At 46.5% G+C, this 12,139-nt stretch overlaps 1 protein-coding gene across 7 annotated transcripts in view; it reads right to left on the bottom strand.

Annotated features, from left to right (window-relative positions):
* Positions 1 to 356: 356 nt before the first annotated feature.
* Positions 357 to 12,139, bottom strand: part of LOC119431172 (uncharacterized) — a 157,191-nt gene continuing 145,408 nt past the window's right edge. For 2 of the 7 annotated variants that reach the window (XR_007463980.1, XM_049657314.1), the window contains one exon: positions 357 to 753. Coding sequence is in view for 2 of the 7 variants with exons in the window: in XM_049657314.1 (XP_049513271.1) it covers positions 706 to 753 (48 nt within the window). In the remaining 5 variants the exon portion in view is untranslated. Of the gene's footprint in view, positions 754 to 7,373; positions 8,019 to 12,139 lie in introns of those variants that run through there. The other 5 variants (XR_007463978.1, XM_049657313.1, XR_007463979.1 and 2 more) reach the window with 3 other exon arrangements.

Genomic DNA, 12,139 nt, shown 5'->3' on the forward strand with positions numbered 1-12,139 from the left:
TGTATAATAATCAAGGCTGGCGGTGACGAAAGCGGTGACGTCACAAATCACTGTTGCTTACTCGGGAGCATCCCCATTAGATCCTATGGCAGTCGGGACAGGTGGCATGACGTCATGAATCGGAGTGTGTAGGCTTTGTGCTATCTAGGTGGTGTTGGCTAAGCTCGCCGAATTTATCTTCGATGAAGGCGAAACACAGCCCTATTAAAGAGTCTCACTGACGCACAGACCACATATTAATCTGAATCAAACACATATACTTTATATATTATATGAAGACACATTCTCTGTGTGCGTTTTCATACGATCGTAAAATATTGTTGAATACCTGGTATATGTGTCATGTGAGTTTTTTCTTTCTTTTTTTTCTTTCTTTTTTTTTGGGGGGGGGGGGGGTGGTGATCGAGGCCACCGCCTCACTGGGAGCTGCTCATGAAGACACGAGCAACCAAGGCCGCCTTATTTCCGCGAGTGTCTCTAATACGGAAGGCAACTGGAGCTCTCTTTTCTGCCCGTTTCGTCGCAGTGAAGACTCCTGGACGCATGTGTTCCTTATTAGAAAGCAGTGTTGCTGCAGGACACAGTTACTTCCTTCCTTTGTACGGCAGTAACATTCTTTGAAAGACCGCCCCGTTTCAAGATTCCGTAACCCGCAGTTATATACGACGGTCGGTGTCGTAGCCACTTTCCGGGCAGGGATGCGCGTCATTGATCCACATTTGGTTTGGCGACATATGTGCTAGTCGCCGGATCCTATAAAGAAATTCCGAGCAGACATGCTGTAGAGACACCACTCTCAAGTGCACAAAATATTGGCGGAAATCAGGCAATATCAAAGAAACTGGTCACATAGTTGCAGTCTTGCAATGCCCCAAGAACCTTATACAAGGGGCTCTTAGCAACCCTTGACAACTCGAACTCACAATCGCGCGCTGCTATGCGGTATTTTCCAGTCCCTTTCTTCAGACTTCGTGACGCCAACAGGGCCACGAACATGACGTCATCAGGGTAAATGCTGTCAATTGGTCAGTGGATCTCAGTTCCGATCCATCTGCTAGCGCGCCTTTATAATTGTCATGCAGTCACACGCCCGCTCCTCCGCGTTTTACCGTTTGCCTGTCGTACGCAGTCGGCTGATTTCACCGCCTGCATAGCGTGCTTTGCACTGATCGTGCGTCGGCAGCAGCGTGAAAATGTACTGCGTCTTGATAAGCGGAAATTGACAGTGTTTTAAAACAAGCAAAAAAATTGGCAGAGTAACCATCCTCCGGAGACGATTAGCGACGCTAGTGCGATTAGCACGCTTTCTTACGATGGGTGTGTGATTAGCCATAATACTCGATGAAAGGTTGTTATAATGGTGGAACTAACGAAACAGTAGATGCGCGTTGACGGCGGCGATGGTCACGTAATTCTGAACGTTTACTTGTCCACAAAAGTGCGTGGCGAGGAGGACATGTGAGGTATACGCAACTATATGGTGAACTGGCACAGCCTCCAGTCGGCACTCGCAAGTATACAGAGCGCCAGCCAACTGATAGCGCACTTCGGGGTGTCCCCTTTAACAGCGGACCACAATGGTATACATCATAATTACATTATAAAGGGAGTCTTGCGAGCAGATGCGCGCGTGACGGCCAGAGCGCGTGTCGACGCTCGGACGCGCACGCTAGTTGTCATAATCAATTCACTTATACCTCTGCCCACAGCGTATACGCTCGAAAAACAGCGTGTTCCCAGCTGCACTAACACTCCCTGTTTACCGTGCTGCCTCTATACTACCTCAATAAAGTTGTTCTCTCTCTCTCTCTCTATCCGCGCTCACCGTGTGCAGCGTATAGAGTTCCGCAGGGCCTCGCTCTTGTATGGCACAGCGAGACCTCGCTATACCTCTCGCTATACCCCTCGATATACATCTCGCACGAGAGTGCGGGGAGTGCAAGCAGTGTATTTGTGTGTCTCGCCAAGGCTCTCGTTCCGTAGTAGCAGACGTGCGGGCGGTGGTCGCACGGCCGCCACTGTTTGCCGTGCGCACACAGAGAAAAAAAAAGCCCCGGCCGAGTAACAGCGGGGGCGTGTGCATACGAGCGCGGGGTTCGCGCCCGGCTGCGCCGCGTCCCCGGGACAGAAAACAGAAAGACTTCAAAGGAAAAGCGCGGAGGATGACGGACAGGCGGGGAGGAGGACGAGTTGGAAGGGAGGGGGCTGCGGATTCGTGTAGGTGTGTGGCGTCGAGTTCTTTTTGTCTCCTCTATAGCGTGACTCGTGCAAAGTGTATACGCGGTAGGGGGCGTAAAACTTTGATCATGTAATGCCTGAACTGTAACGCATGTCTTTCATCCTGTAATGCCTAAACACTATTCCACATAAATGAAAACTTAAACGAATTGCTGGCATTTATTTCTGGCCATAGAGAGTACATGTGTAGAAAAAAAAAGAAACAAGAAACTATAGGAAATATTCTTTCATTTATAACTTAATTACTGCACTAATTAATTACGCGTAATTAGTAATTTGGTTTGTTAAGCTCTCCACAGCTGAAACTTCACCCCTGCATATTGACAACGCCATTTATGGGCTTTGCAATAAGGTTCCCGCAATTCTATAAGTGTTTTAAGGCAACTCAGCGTATAGCGTATATGATACATTGGTCACTGTATGGTCAAAGGGATAATGATCGGGCAGGTTTGAATATTATTATGCGGAAGACTATAAAGTAAAGTTCGATGATAGCCTGGCATGGGAAAAAGAATTCGTGAGTGATAGCCCATAGAATCTGTGCGAGGGTACGTTTGACTACGCCAATTAGTCGCAGGGTACGCGTATACTCCGGATTATGAGAAGGACATCTGGAACAAACAAACAAACAAACAAACAAACAAACAAACAAACAAACAAACAAACAAACAAACAAACAAACAAACAAACAAACAAACAAACAAACAAACAAACAAACAAACAAACAAACAAACAAACAAAAAGGTTGGAGCGCATATACGGCAGGGCGTTACCAGGTAATGACCACCAGCTTACCACGAGCGTTCAAAAGAAAAGCGTTCAATCTTTGCGTTCTACCGGTGTAACATGCAGGACAGAGACTTGGAAGTTGACAAGAGAGAGAGAGAGAGAGAGAGAGAGGAAGATGTTACAGGAAATGCAGAGAGGTCGACTTAGCTGGAGGTTAATAAAGTGAATTCTGGGGTCTTGTTGCCAAACCCACAGTAATTAAATTCTAGGGTTTTACGCGCGAAAACCACGATGCGAGTATGAAACATGTCGTAGTGGGGAACACCGCCTTAATTTTGACCACCTGGGGTTCTTTAACGGGCACCCAATGCACGATACGCGGGCGTCTTTTTAATTATTATTATTATTATTATTATTATTATTATTATTATTATTATTGCATTTCGCCCCCATAACTGGAGGTTGATGAAAAAGCTTAAAAGGCTCAGAACCGCGCAACGAGCGATGGAACAAAAAATGTTAGGCACAACGTCAAGAGAGACGAATACAACAGTGTGGATTGGTGAGCAAACGGAGGGTAGCCGATATTCTAGTTAAGATTAAAAGGAAAGAAATGAAAATGGGTAGGGTCGGGACTCAGCATAGTGGTAACATGTTCTCGTTTTTTTTTTTTTTGTCTCTGTATGCTCTATGTGTCTATACACTATATATGAACTTTATTTACTTTCTTGCCTAACTAAGGCTCTAGATTTTCCGAAGCTGTGACGTTACTTTTTACTTTACAACGTTTTCTTATTATTGCTACTGTTACGGAAAAGAAGTAGCCGTCACCCTTAGAGGTGACTAAAACCTGTCTTTTAGTTTAATTTCCATAAATGAATAATAAGAAAGTGTGGAGGCCATGTAAAGCGTAGATCAGGTAATCGATGGTCTGTTATAATTGCAGAAAAGGTGCCAAGAGTAGAGAATCGCAGTCGAGGGCGGCAGAGATTTAGGTGGTGTGATGAAATACGGAAAGGCGCAAGACAGGGGTAATCGTATAGATGGCCGCGTGGGAATGGCCTTCGTTAATGCAGTGGACATATTAAATAGGCTGCCGATGATGATGATGATGACGATGAAAGAGCGACACTCATTGAGTTTATAGTTAGGTATACTCTCAATAATTTGATCGCATTTAAATTAGTTAAAAGTGCTGATTACTAGAGGTGAAACAGAGCCCTTCAATCACGCATACACACAGACAAAAAAATTTTCTTACGCTAGAGCTATACTTTAACGGTGCCAACCGATTCTGACGTATCACCGTATAGATATTGGCGCGAAATTAAAACAAAATTAAAGTTCGACCTTTATTTAGTTCTTCAACTTATTCCTTCTTATAATCAACCTATCGTCTCGAAATGAACAAAAAATAAAGTTTTGTAAGAATACTTCATTAGTACATACCGATTTAGTACTTTCTTTCGTGTCTCGTTTAGAACGAAGACCTTCGTGAATTCACTGCCTGAAGTATATACCTTGCTTTCTTCAATTTCGCGTCGAAACAGCAGCGTACATGAGAGTGTGTGACATCACGGGTTTCAAAGCATTTTGTCGTAATTTGGCGCCGTTCTAGCGCGGAAAACGTTGTCAAAACTTGTTTACTCTTTCATTTTTCTACGACATAGTGGCATTGTTCTTTATTAATAAGCATTTAACTAATTTCGAGTGGTCAGTGCCAAAATCCATGACGTCGCGGGCCGCTGTTGCGGGAAGTTCGAAGCGGCGTTGTTACTTGCGTTCTTGCGTATTTATATATATATATATATATATATATATATATATATAATAAATCTAATAATTCATCCTGTATGTCTTTGCAGTCGGCTTTGGCGATGATGTCTGTATTCTGGTGCGTTCAATGAACGATGATTGGTGCTTTTCTGCTTTGATAATAAAAGGACACAAAATGAAAATATTCAATCGAGATGTGTTGAAAGATTACGCTTCTTTAATTATGAAGTTTTCATTCGTAGCGAGAACAGAGTTTTTGTGAGTGCAAAAAAAAAAGAAAAAGAAAATGTCGGAAATGGAAAATCGGAGTGGCTGATCCACAGGGAACGCCATAGAGGAAGGCAACGTGGAGGTTACGTCACCTAGTCCGTTTTGACGCAGGCTGTTCAGATTGAGGAGGAGCAGCAGTGAGACCTTCGTAGGAAATCTTCTACGCAATAAAGTCGAATATTGGTGCATAAAAAACGGTGATAAGACATTTAGAGGAATAATATATCGACCTAGTTCGACTGTATATGTTCCTTCAATGTCCCTTAAAAAAAAAAAAGAAAAAAAAAAAAAAAACTCGCATCACGTCTCAAGTGCACTTATGCATATCGTCTCGTGCGTTTTACGGCTGAATTCACATAAGCGATTGTGATTACCTGCGAACGAAATGTATTGGAATTCCGCGTACTTCCGCATTGGTGGGAGGGGGGTGCAATAATTGGGGTTTCCTTTTTCTTGCTTGCCCGTTAAACTAGGCGCGAGATTTCATTGCGCAAAACTGTAAACCTTTCAATACCGTCATGACGAATGCATGACGTGAACATCTTGAACAGGAGTCCCCGCTTATACCTTCTGGTCGTCGTTAGCAAGGTGTTCGGTTTAAAGGTTTTTCAGTCGCTCATCGCGTCGAGAACCAAACGCAGTGCGTTGGATGGCGTTCTAAACAAACAAAGCAGTGAGCGGAATAATGCACTCAAATCACATCTTCTCTTTATCAGTTGAATGTCTCGCACTAGTGTTGCGATGACAATTACACGGATGCTTGAGGTAAAAGAACCTGCCATCACCGTTGCTGTGCTGTCCCGCTCACCGGCGCATGCCGCGGCTCGCGCGCGAATGTTTAGAGGGCCCCCACTTGAAAAATACACCAGACCAGTTTGGTGTGCCCTGGGGTTTTCTAGTGTAAACACCAGCGCAGTCTGATGTGTTTTGGTGAGCACACCAGCACGCAAGCGAGGGCGCCACCACTCCACAAGTGTTCGATTCCTGCTCACTTGTGCAAGAATAGCACAAGAATTACATTAGGGAAACACCGGTGCATCACTGCTTCGCACTTCCCCAAGTTCCACGTTAGGGGAGCTGCATTGGCGCTGGATTTGAACTACACAAGCGCAGAATTTGAGCAGGATTGGAGCTACATTAAGCGCAGAACTTGAGCGCAGTTTGAACTACACCAGAGCAGAATAGTTGGTTTAACTTCGAAAACTCTTTTTAAGGCCAGCACTAAGGCCCAGTAAAGAAGAGGGCCTGCTCCGCTAACGCCCCTTCTTGATCCGCCGAGACTGAGTGAAGCCAAGCACTTGAGGAAAGAGGGGGAGGGTAAAGGAAGTAAGGAGAGATAATGGCAGCGTTACGTAAGTACAGAATGCGTTCTGTATCTGCCCTTATCTCCGGACAGTTGGGGCAGTGAGCTGTACTATACCAGTCAGCTAAGCCAGGGCAGCGTTCTGCCTGCCGCTGCTGGCATCGGCTTTGAGTGCAATCCGGGAAGCACACTACAAGCACGCTAGCGCTCCTGCTCAGCTGTTTTGTGTAGGCACCGGTCTGAGCGGAAGCTGCAGTTATCCAATATTTCACACTTGCGCTGATTATCGCCGACGCTTTCCCGTCAGTCTCATCCAAGGTTGTTATAAAAAAAAAGAAGAATGCGCACGTGAGCTGTCGGGCATTATAAGAAGAAAATCTTGTCTATCCATTGCCATCCACTATAAAAATAATCTGAGTATCTCCAAGCGACGGCAGACAACATTACTATGTTTCTGTCCAGCTACGTAGTATTTGTATATGTTTAAGGTTTGGCCCAATTTTGAGGTGAAACACCCTGTATATGGTCTCGCTCAAATATTTTAGTCATCGGTGCCCGGCCCTGTCATTTAAAGAGATGTGCTTCGTAGCTAGAGCGTAATGCATAGGGTCGATAATTTGAACCAGCTCATGAAAGGGGAAAAAGTTTCGCAGAAAACATGACTGGTGCATCTATACGCGTATCTGCATAACAGGACCCATAACAACGTACGAGAAAAATCAGACATTAGCTACACATAAGACCTGTGGCATTTAAAAATGCAGCTCCACTAACGTGAAACCTGGGGAGGTGCGAAGCATGCAGTGATGCACCAACTAATGAGCTCATACTGCCTTAAGCAATGGCTCATAACCTCTTAAACGCGGCCTCCAGATTACGACGACAGCAGAGAAGTGAAATTCTACGCTGGAATGATGAGCGGCAATGCAGACAGCTGTGGTAGACGACGACAAACGCGAGAGAAATCGCACGAGCGCGTGCCGAGCGCGAACACGAACCGTTTGCTTTAAAGCAGCCAGCTGTGAACGACGACGACGATTACGACAGGAGGCGCCGACAGCCCGGGCGCATAAGGTGCTTCGCATCTAAACGAACCTGATGAACTGAAAATGAAAACTGAAGCTGCAGCACCGCTATCTTACCGTAAGCACGCAAACATAATTTCCCGCACAGGTATTGTTCGACGTCTTTCTTTCCGTCACTGGTATGAGCCCGAAGTCTAAAGATGTCTAAAGCAGCTGGGAGGAGTGGACCACTCCCCCACGAAGGTTTGAAAAACTATGGTGGCCGCTTCTGGTGCAGCACTTCAAGAACATGCTGGGTCAGGAGGCATGAGCATACCAGAAGGTCCGGACTTGGGCTTTTGTTCCTTCGGGGCTAATAAATGTTATTTCTCTCTCTCTCTCTGAAGATGTGGACCAATTTTGCTGGCACATCGTGACATCAGTGCGCAGCCAAAGGCAATATTTTAGCCAAAAACACGAACTTTTATTTTCCAATTGACCTATCGTTTACAATAACCGACGAAAAGTAATTGATCTGTGATAATACTTCAGCTGTCACAGCCCTGTTTCAAAGGTGATGTATACCCAAGCTCTGGCTTCACCTCTGCTGGTAAGAAACTGCTGAGGCTGCCTTTCCAGCATTTTTGCGTGAAGCCTTCTTGGTCGCACCTCGTGCGCCATCGAGGGAGGTGCGACGCCTGCAAGGAGGTTAAAAAAAACTTTTTACGGCGAAAACCTTAGACCTCTATGTTTCAAGGTCGCGTTGTGAGGTACAGAATGTCACGTGACCCAAGGAAGGCCAGAAGGGAGCCGAAGCATGTCCAGCCGTGTAAACGATATGATTAATGATTAGGAACGTTAATTAATGATTAATTAGTGGTTGTAATAAGGTGGATTAGGGTCGATTAAGGTGGATTAAGGTGTATTAAGGAGGATTAAGCTGGTTTAGGGCGCATTAAGGTAGATTAAGGTGGATTAAAGTGGATTAAGGTGCATTTTTTACTCCGTTTTCATATTTGTTTGTTTCTTTCTGTATAGGTACAGAAATAGAATTAAGGTGGATGAGGTTGATTAAAGTGCATTTTTTAAACCTTCTTGGACGCCTGCAACGAAACTGGCGGCGCTCATGACGCCAACGTTGTGAGACGCTTGGTAGCTGACAGGGCGCTCTTCCTTCTACCCAGTCCGAGTTGCCTGCTTACTGCGTCGCGTCGGCATGTCGCAACCGCGTATAGTTACACCACCATCCAGGGACTCCAAGCGCAACGCTAAACCTTGCGATAGCAATGCCACTGCCAAAGTTTTTTTTCATGTTATACATGACTCGATTCAGATGTCGCGAAAAACTTTTCGCACTATAAAAATCATACTTAAACATTTGCACTAACCGTGTAAAACACCCTAACTTAGCCTCCTAATACAGTACTGTCATCCAAGGATTAGAGGGACACGAAAGAAAAACATTAATTCAGTTTAGACTGACAAAACATTCGCTGCATTACGTGGACTATTAGAAGAGAAATTAACGTAGGTCATAGTTTCGTTTTATGAATTCCGCGACAAAACGCCAGCGCCACTACGTGCGTATGACGTCAGAGATTTCAAAGTAAATGTTTTTGTTTTTTGGGACCTTGTGGCTCACTGAAGGTCTTCAAGCTTGCTGGGATTCTATCTTTACCTCTTAGAATACGGTGTAGTGCAATGTTTTCTGATAAACATTTGGCTAAGCTGGAGCAACCTCGTCAAAATTCATGACGTCATGATGTGCTGGTGCACGAACTCCGAAACAGCGTCGCCAACTGGCTTTCGTTATTACCGTCTTTTCAGGCTTATCGAGCCTGTTGTCATTGGAAGAGTGGTTTTCTGTAAACGAGCAATTTGATAATGTAACTCAAATTATGTTTGCTTAAGTTTACCTTTGAACCGCGGGCTTTAGCAACGTCTGACGCATATTTCTATACTGAATTCAAATAATACCGTTGTGAGGGCACAGCAGAGTAACTGTTTTGTCTTTTCAAATGAATGTTATGCGATTAGGTGAAATACAGTGGGAATACACATATACGAGTAACAGAAATTGTGTGCTTGAGTGCGAGTTCCCAGTTGTCCGAAAGTTCGTGCTCCTCGTGCGCATAACAAGAAGGTTCTGCGCTTTTGCGCTGATGGTGGAGCACAGTTTATTACCATTTCACCGCGTTCGGCACATTTTATTGCAAGGGATTTGGCTGAAACCAAAAGGAGCTAAATGCCACCGTGTGCACTGTTGTGCGCGCAGCTAGCCACACGTCCAGACTAATGCAGCTACGGTGCTGAACCCTAAAGTTCGATGTCGCGGCGAACAGCACTGACATGTCTTATGTAGCTGTTGTGAAATAGAAGCAGTGGGTTCATGAATACATCATGAGTGCTTGGCTTCACTCGGGCTCGGCGGATCAACAAGGGGCCTTAGGGGAGCAAGGGCTCCTCTTTACTGGGCCTTAGTGCTAGCGGCGTGGGAGCATGACGTCGGAATACGCTGATGGCCGTCTTACGTTGCCGAGGTTGAGAGCGAGCAGACGCCAATGACGACAATCGCGAGTTATTTAGGTGTGACGACGGGCAGGTCGCGCTCGCCGGTTTGAACATCGGTCACCGCGAGTAGCTTGTCAGTCGCTGGTGCCAGTCGCCGGTACCTCTGTCAGTCGCCGATGTGAACGCCGCCACAGGGAGTCGTTAAGACGATCACAAGGCCCTTTGTGATCGTCTTCTAGATTTGCACTTGGTGCTCTCTGACGCGCTCCGCAAGCCTTACTAGAGGAAGCTGTGAGGCTGCGATTGCAGAGCCTCACACATGGATAATGGGTAACATGGGTACATGTTACCATTATCATTATCCCTGTGCGACATGGTACATGTCACACAGGGATAATGGGTAACATGGGTACAATGGGTTTACAAGGATTTGTCAAACTTCCGCGATGGTGGTTTCGAACGTTCTTGCGGGATTACTTGTTGCGCTTTATCCGCCTTCATTTGCCTAAATTTCCGAGCAATCATGTTTTTGTAAATGCGCGAATGCCATAAGACTCTGTGTACGGTCGTAATCATTTCGAAGTGTCGCATCAACAACTCAATGTTCAGTTGAAAATGACCAATCCGCTAAGTGACAAAGCTCTTTGAAGCCAGAACGACAATCTTTAGGCAAATTCATGTATTGTTTATCCTTCGCAGCTGATTGAGTCGTGCCCGGTTGCAACTCCCACAGACACTGGCGCTAGGGTACCACCTGGTAACGCTTGTAGGAAACGCGCATGACCACATCCGTCACTGGCACAACAAGCGATTCGTGCACTAGTACAGCACTTGAAACTGCACCGGTTTGAGAGACCGCTTATAGTGTCCCTGTGCCTCCCCGCACGTGCACTAAGTGCTCACTCTTTTCCTCTTCCTATTCCCCCTTTCCCTTACTCCCAGTGTAGGGTAGCAAACCGGACGCTCGTCTGGTTGACCTCCCCGCCTTTCCTCTCCTTGCTTTCTCTTCTCTCGCATGGAACAACAGACGGAAACAGCTCCCGTGCGTCAGAGCAGCGGCGTCATGGCAGGAGCGTACGGGATCGTATTAAAGTCCGCATGACCGGTTTGTCTTGCGTGATATATCCATCTATCTCACTCCTCCGCCCCTGCTTTGGTATGACCCGACCGGCAGCGCCACCGCTCTGGACGACTGCAAACCGCGACGAGCCGTAGGCATCCATTCGTATGCCGATCCGGATGAGCAACGGTACGTGCCGTCGGCGAAACACCGGAACGATTGATTCGTATCGTGTGCGCCCCGCGACCGCACTGGCCACGCGTACCGCATCTCATCACTTATAAGCTGCCACTGGGTATCACTGGCGGATCCAGAGGGGGGATGGGGGGCTCTGGGCACGCCGTAGTGGCGGACTCTGCAATAATTTGGACCACCTGGGGTTCTTTAACGTGCACCTAAATCTAAGTATACACGGGTGCTCTCGCGTTTCACCCCCCCCCCCCCCCCCCCCTGAGAATGCAGCACTTCAGCGCTCACAACATAACACTGCAGCATGCCCCCCCCCCCCCTCCCCCCTCCCCCTCTTCTTCATTGAACCCTTCTTTCCTGGGTGTTTGGACGAGGGCCACCCTATGGAGCCTGCCCTGAATCTGCACTTGCTGGATATGAAGGCTGGCACATTCAATTAACCTGAGACAGCGTCTCGATCGGCTGCTCACGCGTTTTGCCAGGGTGTCCCTATCACATCTTCTCGTGCTGCGTAGCACACACTACGAAAAGTTTGCCCCCTTTGGTGCTTAACTTCTCCCCAAGGAATAGTCGTGTTTGTTAGGTTGTTTTCGAATACAGGCCTTCAAGGATAGGGTGGTCCCTAACGATTAGCCTCTCGCCACAGCGCATGCGCCGAACCCGAACGGTATCTTTAGGGTTTGGGTTTTCGCACGCTCCTAACGCTAAATTTCAAAAATAGCGCGGGTGCCCTAAACGGACCAAACTTGATTTGCGTCGCCTATCTCAATAGTCACGTGAGAAAAACATTGAAAATAATAAACACTGAAAATAATAAACTCTCAGATATACTTTTAATCCTGTAAAATATTACGCGTTGCATTATTTCATGTCTTTTTTTTTTTTTTCTCTGGCATTATGCTTTCATTTTCCTTCCGCCGGCAGTAAGGGCGCTGCAGTCGCGTAACGCTAACGCAAGCCGGGAACCCTGTTCTAAAGCACGTTCCCGGCGGGGCAGACCGCGAACCCAAGCCGGTCGCTTGTTGGGGCACCCTAAGCGCTATTCTAAACCTCTATTCT

Source organism: Dermacentor silvarum, chromosome 10 (assembly GCF_013339745.2).
Source record: "Dermacentor silvarum isolate Dsil-2018 chromosome 10, BIME_Dsil_1.4, whole genome shotgun sequence".
NCBI lineage: Eukaryota > Metazoa > Arthropoda > Arachnida > Ixodida > Ixodidae > Dermacentor > Dermacentor silvarum.